The sequence below is a fragment of the Mirounga leonina genome, unplaced genomic scaffold (assembly GCF_011800145.1).
Source record: "Mirounga leonina isolate KUSES-001 unplaced genomic scaffold, KU_Mleo_1.0 Mir_173, whole genome shotgun sequence".
NCBI lineage: Eukaryota > Metazoa > Chordata > Mammalia > Carnivora > Phocidae > Mirounga > Mirounga leonina.
The window spans coordinates 33688958-33702380 of record NW_023270447.1 but is presented as its reverse complement, the minus strand read 5'-3'; the positions used below and the strand labels follow the sequence as shown (position 1 = coordinate 33702380).

General features: G+C 32.7%; 1 protein-coding gene across 1 annotated transcript in view; it reads right to left on the bottom strand.

Annotated features, from left to right (window-relative positions):
• The window catches only part of LRRIQ3 (leucine rich repeats and IQ motif containing 3), a 191969-nt gene that overhangs the window by 51024 nt on the left and 127522 nt on the right, over positions 1-13423 (bottom strand). Inside the window, exon 6 of the mRNA XM_035018272.1 lies at positions 6779-6908. Within this exon, the coding sequence (XP_034874163.1) occupies positions 6779-6908 (130 nt within the window). The remainder of the gene's footprint in view (positions 1-6778; positions 6909-13423) is intronic.

Genomic DNA, 13423 nt, shown 5'->3' with positions numbered 1-13423 from the left:
TGGAGTCCCAGGATCGAGTCCCGCATCGGGCTCCCTGCTTGGCAGGGAGTCTGCTTCTCCCTCTGACCCTCCCCCCTTCTCATGCTCTCTCTCTCTCATTCTCTCTCTCAAATAAATAAATAAAATCTTTAAAAAAAAAAAAAGATTATTCTATAGGCAATGAGCCTTTTTTTTTTTTTAAGTTTGGGACAAGGAAATCATACAACAGATATGCTTTTGAAATGCTATATTGGTATCAAGAACAGTTGGAAATCTATCAGGATAATTTCGGCAAGAAAAAATTAGTATGATAATATGGCCTATTGGATGGCAGATTGCAATCTAGGTAGATTCTCTTTCTCTAAGGGTTTGAAGATTAACTGATCTGGAAAACTGGTGATATAACACCAAACGACAATGTTATTTGTGGAGGTTGGTGGTCTTTGCCAGAGAGTTCATCACTTCTTCTGCTGTTGAACTTATCTGATTTGTCATTGAATAGGGTCTGGAATTGGCAATTTCCCAATAGCCTTTATCAGACAGAATCCAATACTCCTGGGAATATGACCAACCTCATGGGCTAAAATAAAAATACATCAAGATAAAGACAACAAGCTGAACAAGAGATGAAATTGGAAGCACAATTAGAATAAGAATTTTAAATACTTATATTGAATGTACAAAAAAAAAGGAAAAAAAAAGCAGTATGAAGTAAGAATAAGAAAAAATAATAATAAAAGTATATAAGAAAAAATCTTAGATAGGTATATGATAGAAATACTAAAATGGATGCTACTAAAGAATAATTCCTGAGTTTAAATGTCAAGTTGAGGCATTCTCCCAAAAGAAGTCTAGAAAGATAAAGAGATAAAAAAGAAAAAAAAAAAAAAAGAAATGTTTAAAGACATGGAGAACAGAAATAAAAGTATTTAAGTAATTGGTGTCCCAGAAGGAGAGAAAACATGTGAAGAAATAATGGAAGATATGCCAAATAGAAAAGAGCAAGAGCAGAAAAAAAACCACCTATATATACATATAATAGTATACATATTAAGTATACATATTCAGATACCAAAGACAGAGAAACAAATTTAAAAGCTTCTAAAGAGGGGGGGGCATACAGGTGGCTCATTTTGTTAAGCATACAACTCTTGGTTTCAGCTCAGGTCATGACCTCAGGGTCATGAGATGTAGTCCCACATCAGCTCTGTGCTCAGCAGGACATGTGCTTGAGTTTCTCTCTCTCCCTCTGCCCCTCCCTCCTGCTCTCTTTTTCTCTCTCTCTAAAATAATAAATCTTTAAAAAAATAAATAAAAATAAAAGCTTCTAAAGGAACAAGAATTGAATGACATCAAACTTCTCAACAGCAATACTGAATGCAAGAAGATAATAAAATAATATTTGTTGAATATTGAAAGAAAATAATTTTGAACAAAGGCTGAATTTTGGCCAACTAATTGTTTAAATGTGAGGGTAAATATAGTCCTTGGGATAAAAGGTGAAAGAAGGTATTCTACTATCGCTTCACATAAACCCTCTTGAAGGAAAGTGAGATAAAATGAGATGAGAAATGAATCTAGGAGATATTGCAAATGATTTGGAAAGTAACATTGACTGAATAACTCGGCAAGGTTTGCTGTTTCTTAAAAAAAAAAAAATTAAAAGCTAAAACCAAAAGAACAGGAGTATATACATAATGACATCATTGTAACCTAGATGACAGTAGTAGGACTAGATCCTGGACAAGAAAAATGGTATTAGGCAATTGACAAAACATGAATATAGTCCTTAGATAAGTTAATAGTATTGTATCAATGTTACCTTCCTAGTTTTAATAACTGTACAATGGTTATATAAGATGATAACATTTGTGGAATGGGTAAAGGATATTCAGGAATAATTTTTAACTTTTGTACTGTTTTTTGTAATTTGAAATTATTTCAAAATGAAAAAATCAAAGAGAAGGAGGACATATAGATACCAATTATGAAAAAACAAGAAAAAAGAAAACAAAGGACAGAGCAAACTGGAAAAAAAATAGAAGATAGAAATAGGTCCAATTCTCCTAATAAATATAATAAATATAAATGGACTAAATAGGTTGGCCCAGCTATTTTCTATTTTCATGATGAACATATAAAGCGAAAAGTCAAAAGTAAAAAGATGGAAAAACATTAGGAAAAGTTTAACTAAAATACAGCTGGTACAGCTATACTAATGTCAGACAAAATAGAGCATGAGGAAAAGGCATTATTAGAGAGAAAGCAAGTAAATACATAATGATAAAAGGTTCAGTTCACCAAGAATATGTACTAATTTTAATCATATAGGTAGTTAATAAAATTACCTTAAAATGCAGAAAACAAAATTTGATAGAATTCAGGAGAAGCAAATGAATCCACAATTATAGTGGAATATTTTAATAGTTTTCCCTTCTTAGTTAAGTAGACAAAGGGAAAATAAACAAAAATAGAATATCCTACTCTGTTCAAAAACAGAGTATTTGAATAACAATGAAAAGTTTGATCTAATGGACTTCCACATTATCATATGTAGGTTTTAACAAACACCAAAGAATAGGTAGTAGCCAAAATTGAAAATAATTCTCCTTATAAAAATCATTAAAGTTAAAAGTGGCTGCTTCTTATGGGACTGTCACAGCACTCTTAACTACTCAGTACTTGCAGCATTGCTCATCTTTCAATTTAGAGGAAATGAGTAAGTAGTCCAGAAAGGGTATGCATCTCAAACACAATGTTATTACTTAATATTAACTAAATGGTAGGAGGAAACTTCCAAACTTCATAATCTCCCAAAATAAGGTATGTTGAGCCCATTTTTTAGTATGGTCAGAGAAAGAAATTATACTAATCATTCTAAAAGGAAAAACTTTATGTTGAAGGAAGGAGAGGTATTTCTCATCCTTTATGAGGAAACAGGATGGAACAGGAAAAGGCATTTCTCATCCTTTATGAATTTGAATATATGCTATTATGTAAAAATTGGTAAAATAGATTAAGATAATCCTAAATAGAAAAATGGAATGATTGAAAAGTAACAGAAAATATTACTCGATAAAAAAAAAATGAAAGCAGTTTTTTATCCTGAATTGATAAAAATTCATGCCCCCCCAAATATTTTCAAGAATATCAATACAATTTTTGGCTGCTTTTTAAATTAGCCATTTTATTAAAGCAAGTATAAGGTAACTGGTTATGATTTAAATGAAAGAAATATGGGAAAATGTTATTTTTATTCTATTTCTTCTAATTACAATGATTTTAGGTAAATAAGATACTCTTCAGTTTCTACAGCTTTTTTACACATCAGAAATATTAAAAATAAGCAGGAAATAATAGAATTTTATGTAAAATGGGTGGTTTCATAATATTTGGAATGACACAGGGAATGACAGATTTTATTAGATTTCATAGATTCAGATAGCTTAATCTAATACAACCATATCCCCTTGCACATAATTTAATTATTACACAGTGAAACATTTACAGTTCTCAGGAGGCATCATTGTGAAACAGAACGGAAACTAGACTTTGAGGAAACAGAACCTAGAAATAGTACCAGCTCTGTCACTTTTGGATTATGTGACCTTGGATAAATTATTGTAGTTTTTAAACTCGCTTTCCTCATTGTAAAACATCAATAAGAAATTAAATTGTTACAATGTTACATCATCTAGCACTGGGATGGCTAAGACATTTTAATTTTTACAATACATTGGTTGTGGCTGCACGAAACATTCACTTGAGAGGGAAGTCAATCAGGACTCAGTAGGATTTATGAATGATGTTTTCCAAGGGTTCAGTCATCCTTTGCCTGGAACAAGATAGGTGTTCCAAAACTCCCTACTTCCTCCTTCTCTTGTTCCAACTTTTCCTTCCTTCTACATATTATATGTATTATATACTGTAAGCTTACAATAAAGTAATCTAGAAAAAATGTTAAGAAAGTAATAAGGAAGAGAAAACATATTTACAGTACTAGTATTTATAAAAAATAAATCTGTGTAAGTGAGCCTGCACAGTTCACGGCTATGTTGTTCAAAGGTTGGCTGTAATGGAATATTTATTATTAAACCTTAAAAAGGAAAAATAAATGTGACATGCTTCCACATAAATCAACTTTAAAGACATTATGCTAGGAGCGCCTGGGTATCTCAGATGGTTGGGTGTCTGCCTTTGGCTCAGGTCATGATCTCAGGGTCCTGGAATTAAGCCCCATGTTGGGCTCCCTGTTCAGCAGGGAGCCTGCTTCTCCCTCTCTCACTGCCTCTCCCCCTGCTTGTGCTCTCTTGCTCTCTCTCTCAAATGAATAAATAAAATCTTTAAAAAAATAATAAAGACATTATGCTAAATAAAATAAGCCAGTCACAAAAGGACAAATATTGTATGATTCCATTTATATGAGATACCTAGAGTAATCAAATTCTAGAGAGAAATAGAATAGTGGTTTCAGAGGTTGGGGGTGGGGGAGGATTGGAAGTTAGTGTGTAATGGGCACATAGTTTCAACTGAAGAAGGAAGATGAAAAGGTTCCACAGATGGATGGTCATGATGGTTGCACAATATACACATACTTAATGTATAGTTAAAAATGCTCAAAATGGTTAAGTTTTATGTTATATATATTACCATAAAAAATACAAGAGAAATACCCAGAACTGAGGAATATAAATTTTCAGATTGAATAACTCCAATAAATTGAACAGAAAAACAATCCGGCCAAGCAAGCAAATATTTATGAGACAAATCAGTGTGAAATTGCAGAACACCTTGTATAAGAAGAAAATGCTAAAAGTTTCCAGTCAGAAGGGAAAAACAATAAATAGACATTCATATACATCCAATTGAGAACTAAATGTCAATGGACTTCTCAAGGGAAATACTGGAAATTAGATGACAAAGCAATTCTGAAAAAATTCTGAAAGAAGCTCTACGCAGTCAAATCATCAACCAAATATAAATGTAGCATAACAGCATATTTAGGCTTTCAAGGTTTTAAAAAATTTACCTCCTATATACAATTTCTCAGTAAACTAATAGAGAAGGCACTGTATTAAAATAAGAAAATAAACCAGGAAAGAACAAGATATAGAATTCTGGAACTTATAGTCCTTACATAGCATGGAGACAAATGAATTCTCAGGATCACGGGTCTAAAGAGACGTACACCAAGACAGTGATCTAAGAGCAGGTTTAGAGAGTAAGCAGTCCTGATTAAATCAGGAAAATGGAAGGCTCAAGGAGAAATATTGTGGAAAAAAAAATTATGTGTGTGGGTGTGCTTGGGGAGAGTGGTGGTTTGAATGGAATGAAATTTTCAAACAAGGTTTCAAAAAAATAGTATAAAAAAAGCAAACATATCCTAATATATTGTGTGGCTCAGCTGTGAACAACATGTACACAGTCATAACAATTAAAACAGTAAATATTAATTTACCCCCAAATAGTAGTGATCTAATTCTATGGGGAGAATAGAGGAGGGAATATATAAGCGTGTGTACTATGGAGGATTTATAAGAGAATTAAATTGCCATCTTTCACAGTGGAAATTTGTAAATAATATCTAAAACTAAAAAAAAAAGACATTTTAGCAGAATAAGTATGTTACTTGGAAATATAAAACTAAACAGCAGAAGAGTTAGTTAAAATTATTAAATGATATTGTCTTGGGGTACCAGGAAGATTAAGTGTAGAGATATGGTGCATGGAACTACTATTTTTCCATCATTTCATTTTCGTTATAAATCTACGAGTTAAATAACTGGATATAAATAAAATTACCTTTAAATAACAATGTAGAGCTTTATGAAATGTATATACAATACATGAAACTAATGGATAATTGATGAAATATCAAAAGCCACTGACAAATAAGGAACCGTTAAGAGATAAAGTACAACAGTTCATATACAAAGAAAATAAAAGGTGATAAAGACACCATCATGAGTTTTTAAAAAGAGAAAGATTTGAATATTTAATAATTAAAAGGTCAGAGAGAGAGAGATATGAGGAGGTGTTCAATGGGTATAAAGTTTCAGTCATACAAGATAAAAAAGTTCTAGGGATCTGCTGTGCAACATTATGACTATAGTTAACAATATTGTGTTAAGCACGTAAATGTCTGTTAAGAAGGTAGGTCTCAAGGTAAGTGGTTTTATCACAATAATTTTAAAACGTTTAAGAGAAAACCTTGAGAAAATTGTAATTATTTAAAATAATTTTATAAAAATGATTATATGATTTTTCTGTGAAAGACAGAGGTAAAGAATGCCATCGATCATACATAAAATTTTTTCAGAAAAAATTCTGCAAAAACAACAAAAAACAAGTACACATTTGATAACCAGAATCTTACTAACAAGATAAATGTATTTTTATTGACAAAACAATTACATTCAAAGCCTGAAGGAAATTTAGTATCATTACTTAATTGAAATTATTTATATTAATCTGATACTTGACAGATTTCCTGAAAGAGGAACCATGCTGACCATACAGCAACAAAGCTATCAATTCAATATGGTTCCTGCTAACACCTAGTTCTCTTAATTCCCCACTTCTGCTCAAAATCCAGTCCTTGATATCCATGAAACAACTTTCTAAATATGTACATTTATAAAATATTAAATGAGATATGGATATTTTTATCTAGATATCTCAACATATATTTCATGGAATCTTATATTTATAGTTCAAAATTAACATGCCCAATTTCTAATGAATTTATTCTTCATCAAAATATGTTCATACATATAATTTAAAAATTAATATAACTAACCTTTTTGAGTGAGATGTCTTGATTTTTTTGATTTTATACCAATTTCTTTTGTTTTTAATTCATATATAATAGAAGAAACATGTTTTCTCTGTTCTCTAGAACTTTTTAAATAAACAGGAGAATGTATACTCTGTGGAAACAAAATAAAAGCAATGACAACCATGATAATGTCCATTATATACATTTTAGAGTTCTCAACGAACTCTCACATTTATAATACACTACCATGACTGATTTTATTTTTTTAAAAAGACCAAGAAAAACCTGTGAGATAGGCAGAGTTAGGAAAAGATGTAAAGAGCTCCATTGTGTATGATTTTGATAAACTGTCTTTCTTTCTTATTTGCTGTGAATTTTCTTTTTTTTAATTAACATATAACGTATTATTTGTTTCAGGGGTACAGGTCTGCAATTCATCAGTCTCACACAACTCACAGCACTCACCACAGTCTCCCCAGTGTCCATCACCCAGCCACCCCATCCCTCCTACCCGCCTCAACCCCAGCAATCCTCAGTTTGTTTCCTGAGATTGTCTTTCTATTAAGAGTTAATGATATACTTTGGACCATGCTTGGAGGGAAATTGAAGGGGAAAGGGACCTGTCAGGAGGGTGCCATGACAAAACAAAACAAAACAAAACAAAACAAAACAAAACAAAACCCACCACGGAAGAAAAATAAGGAATAAATAAAGAGAAGCAAGATGGTGTTGCCCAGAAATCCTGAAGAAAGATTTAGGTTAAGAAAGGGCAGACAAAACTATTTTACAGAATACTAAAAAAGATAGTAACATAGAAAGAAAGAGAAATGGGCCCAGAATTATCACAAATCTTAAAAGTACAAATGGATCTGGTATATGTGGAAGGAATAACAGAATATAGAAAAGGAGCTTGGTGGAGAGTTGGGGGCACTATCAGATGTAAACTATATAATGTCTGTAAATTGGTTGGGAATGTTTTAATAATTAATACTGTGTTGTCTGTCTTTGTCTTCACAGTCTATCCAGCATGGTACAAAGGATCCGTCAGGTCATCAGGAACCCAGGCTCTTTAAAAATGTATCATCTCTGTCTTACCCTCTATATGGCTTTTATCCTCAAGGTTTATTCATGAGTCAAGATAGCGACTACAGCTCTACACACCATGTCTGTATTTCAGTCAGTAAGATGGAGGAAAAGGGTAAAATGACAAAAGGGCACAGGCCATGTGTCTTAAGGTACTTTCCCAGAGGTCCTTCCAATAACTTCCGTTTATATCTTATTGGCCACTCATAGTAACAAAGGAGAGGGTAAGCAATGCAGCCTTTTTAGTAGGTACTTTGCTGCCTGGACTAAAATTTGGGGTTTCTTACCAAGAAAGAAGAAAAGGACAGATGTTGGTCGGCAACCCCAGTATGCCACAGAGAAAAAAAATCAGAAGTTTGGGAGGGGATATACATTTGTATTTTGAAATATTCCCAGAATATTATGCTTTCTTTGATGAGTGCCACTGGCCTAAATTCTGAAGGCTCACAAATATGTATCTTCGATAGTATTCCTTTCTAAGGTGTTTGCTTTTTATGTAGTACTCATTAATAACTATGAGCTGTGCTCTTTCACCCTGGAAAATTTCACAGACATCTCATACTCAATAGAATTTAAGTCCTATCTTTCCTCCAAACCTATTATAACTTATTTCTGGTTTTGGTGAATGGCACCACCTTCATCTAAGAAGAAGGGAGTCACATAAACTCTCTAATATGTGATAGCAGATAGGATTTTGAAATAAAAAACTTATTGCCGTATTTCCCCTACCTTGACCTGCCCACTGTCCAAACCTCCTTTATTCTACAATTTAGGAGAGACACTTGGATATGTGTCCTGGTACCCTGTATTTACAATTTTCTGCCCAAATTCCTATAATGCACAAAACAGGTGTCTTTACATAAATATCCTTGAGTTTCTATCTTTTAAATTTTATATGTGATATTCTCTAATTTATTGAAAACAATTTGTCTTTATGCAATGACTCATTGTGCAAGAATTTTTTAATGCTCATGATAGGTACTAGGTATTATGTAGTCCTGGAATGAATCTGTTATTATTCATTACTAAAAAATCCTTCACTAGTCAACTCTTACATATTTTCTTTCCATTCTTCGCATGACAAAAATACTAGTTTTTGCTAGAAAGACAAATAAGTAGTTACTTCTGATCTTATACATTCTCCTTATATTAAATCTTTTTCTAAAATTTGTCAAGAATAATTATAACATAATAACACAATATCAACACATTATCAAAATATAACATTATTTTAAGTAATATTGCTTCTATTTTCATTTGGGCTCAGTTCTATTAAACAAAGTATGACAAAAATAATGTAGACTACTGTTCTCCAATCAAATATTTAACAATCAATGGGGCGCCTGGGTGGCTCAGTCGTTAAGCGTCTGCCTTCAGCTCAGGTCATGATGCCAGGGTCCTGGGTTCGAGCCCCGCATCGGGCTCCCTGCTCCGCGGGAAGCCTGCTTCTCCCTCTCCCACTCCCCCTGCTTGTGTTCCCTCTCTCGCTGTGTCTCTCTGTCAAAATAAATAAATAAAATCTTATATATATATATATATATATATATATATATATATTTAACAATCAATTCTAAATGCTTTTTCAACCTCAAATTCATCTATCAGTCCTCTTCAATTAGTCCTCTGCATCATTATTGTGTTTTCTGACTTCTATAAATTTTGCGCTATTTTTATAACTACTGTCTCTCTCTACTAACAATGCAATTCATCATACATTAAAAATCATCCCAAATTCTATTTCAACCATAGAAATGGACCCTTTAGAATGTAAGGATATGTTCAGCAATCTGTTTCTACTAATACATATTCCTCCGCCTTCCCCGGAACGAATAAAGGAAATTTTTAAAACATGTGTGCGTCTATCAAATCTGAGTATCCAATCTCTATCACAAATAAAATTAATTTATAGAATCATGAAATTTAAAAATTAGATATTGAAGGGGCACCTGGGTGGCTCAGTCGGTTAAGTGTCTGCCTTCAGCTCTGGTCATGGACCGAGCCCAGCATAGGGCTCCCTGCTCGCGGGGGGAGTCTGCTTCTCCCTCTCCCTCTGCCTGCAGCTCCCCCTGTTTGTGCTCCCTCTCTCTCTCTGTCAAATAGATAACTAAAAGCTTTTAAAAAAATTAGATATTGAAATTTAAATTTTTAATATTTTTTAAAAAATTAAATGCATAGCTGGTTAGTTCCTTTCAGAAATATATTTTCTTTAGTTCTCCCACTTATCCTTTTCATATAACCACATGCCATTCCTTGTCATCATTTAAAATAATTTTCCCTTGCTTGGCTTTTATAAAAGAAGAATCTGTGACAAAGCTTGCATATATGACAGTGAAACAAATCTAGGAAGATGAGCATCTAAAGCCCTAAGTGAACTGAGACTTACACAAGCTACAAAGGTAAAGAAACTGGGCTTTTCTGTGTATATAGTACAAGAAGGAAAAGAAAGGATGTGCCCACTTACTGATATTCAAAATCATAGAGAAGGAAAAGCTATCAGAAGATTTAGGATAATCTAATAATAATAATCTAATAATCTAATAAATATCTTGTTTTCGATAACAGAAAGTATATTCTATTAGCTGAAGTACCTTAAGCCTAACACTGGTCCTCAATAATTTTAGAAAATAGTTTTAAGGATGTTTGGTAGCATTTAAAAGAGGAATAATCACCAGGGAGCAGTACAAGTTAACAAGTGAATACATCAGATATAATGTCATTTCTAACAGGGTCAAAATTAATTCAGGTTCAAACATCCTCGATATGATAAACCTTAATTTCAGTAATATGTTCAGTAATATGTTCAGATAAATGTTTTCACAACTTTAGAAAGACAACATGATTAGATGGAGATCAGAGATGTTGAGACATCACAGAAAAAGAGTAAGGATTCATAAAATGATGCAACTTGAAATAAGATCTCTAATGTCATAAGCAGACTTGTTCTTAGCCCTATCATGATCAATATTTATACAAATGATTTGAATAATAATATAAAGTAAATGTTTATGACATTTTTAGGGAGGTGGCAAAAGAACAAAATCAGTTAACACAAGACAGAAATTTTAAATATTTTCAATAGACTGAAACAATCAAATTAAACAGATGAAGTGTAATAGAAATAAATATTACAGTTGGGCAAAATGCATTTAATCACTGCAATACATAATGTAATTTAAAATCATGAGTGATAAGAAGATACAATATTGTAGTTAAGAGTAAATTAAGAGTTTATTGTATGATGACCTTATGCTATATTAAGCATTTTACCTAGAATGAAGAAAATCACACAGTCTTACCATATTAATTTCTGATCAGAACCATAGCTGAAGCACTATGTCAGGTCAGGGCAACATATTTGCAGATGAGGATAGATAATCTGGAAAGTGAAAAGAGAGCAGCCTACCTACTGAATTATTTTTAAAGTAAGCCCTATATAAATAAGCCATATTTAAATCCAGAGTAGAAAAGAGGCAACAAAGAGAGATTCAGGCTTCTTACCTCCTCCAATTACCATCTCCTTCACCTTATAAAATGATAGCATTCTCTTGTTCAAACCACAAGAACTTAGAATTTGTTTTCTATTTTATCCTCTTTTCTGAAATCCTATATCTAAGCCATCAGCAAATCTTGACAATTCTATTTCCTAAATGTATTTCAAATCTGTCTACTTCTCTTCCTTTTTTACATTACTTCTCTAGGCTAAGCTATAGTCACCCTTACCAACCACAAATGGCCTCTGATGGCTTCTGCCTTCACCCTGGCTTTTACAAGATTCAGTTACATTTATCAAAAGATAAATATGATCGTGTTTATTTTTAGCTTTACATTTCCTGATAGCTTTCCAAGGTGGCCAGTCCTTACTATGAGCTGGAAAAGCCAGCAAAATATGGCCCTGGGCCACATAGCCAAATTCATTTCATGCTACCCTTGACTTTATTCATCATACTCCTACAACACTGGATTTCATTCAGTCCTCTGAACCCAACTCAAATAAAACAATCTACTCCATGCCTCAGGTCCTTGTGCAAGCTCTTTGCTCTATCTAGAATACACTCCTACACTTTGCATGGCTAGCTTCTCATCATCAGGTCTTAACTTTTATCTCCTCAGAAAAACATTCCATGACAATCTTATGAGAATTAGGACTTCTCCTATTATTCTCTATCTCAGCAACCTATTTATTTTATTTAAAACATTTATCACACATTTGTTTACTTGGATTACAACTTGGTTTTTGCTTTCTATTTTTTCCTAGAATCTATCTAGTTCACCAGGGTAAGGACTTTGCTTGTCTTCCTTATTCAGTGCCAAGAATGGCCCCTGGCACTCAGCAGATATTCAATAATTATATGCTAAATCTGTAATAATAGTAGCAAAGACAAGTACTAGAAGGAATGAGTGGAGGTTTAGGAACTTTGGTTTTCATCACCTTCTTCATCATGTACATCAACTTAAAACTCTTAATTTTCTAGAGTTTTTTCTACTTTACCATTCCTCAATATGTTACACATAAGAAAAGCATAAACATAACCATCTGGTAAGAATAATTATACATCTACTTGGGCACATCTCTCTACCTGTTCTGTTGTTCTACATAACAAGCCAGAGAACCAAAATGGCAATGAAAGAGCTCTCCTTTGATGGTAGTGAGCAGAGAAGCTAGGAAAAAGTAATCTATAATAGCTACAAAAGCAGTGAGAGACATGTATACAAATTAATTTCATCTAATCATGAGAAAAAAATTCTCAGAACATTACTGAAAATTGGAATAGATTAACTGAGGCACTATGGAGCTCACTGTAATTGACAAACTAAATAAGTACATGTTTGTAAAATATCAGATGGATGATTGTACCAGATATTTATTTTCCCCAAGAGAGATGATAATTTACATTTAAAAATTGAGGAGTGGTGACAGTGGTAAGAATTTTCTCTACTTTCTAGACCAAGGGTAAATATTTTATACTAAACTCTTCTGTCTCTGAAAATCAAGATTCATTTTCAATCCTTAACGGTTTGAGTTTCCCAAATTAGCTTAGTTAGTGTTCTATAGACTGTAGTTTTGTTTTCACATTATGTATTATGCAAATCAGAGCCCTTTAACTTGAAAGCGATTTATAAGTCTTTAACCAAAGCAGATTAACAGAGACTCATTGTTATATTATCTATCTATTCCTATACTATTTATACTACAATTGATCAAGCATTTGCTTTGTCTACACTATATATGGTCATTGTAAGTAGGCTCCATTTCAAGGATGATCTCAAAAACCTCTTTAGAATCATTAGTCCTTTGGTATCCTACCACCTGTTTTCTGTTGTTTTTGTTCCCTTTCCTCTTCCCAGCTAAGACATCATCTTTAAAAGTGCTAATCCAAATCTTAGGTTTTCCATATTTTACTCAAAGGAATAACTTTAGGAATATGCTAAAACCCAAACTAAAAATGGTGCCCTTTTTTGACTGAATGAAAGCTGTTAACCCTACTGTTTGGCTACATAGCCTCTCATTAACTTTATGAAGCAATTCCTTCAACATAGGAGAAGCTAATATACAGAGATGCACTTCTGGCAGGTGCCACTTGA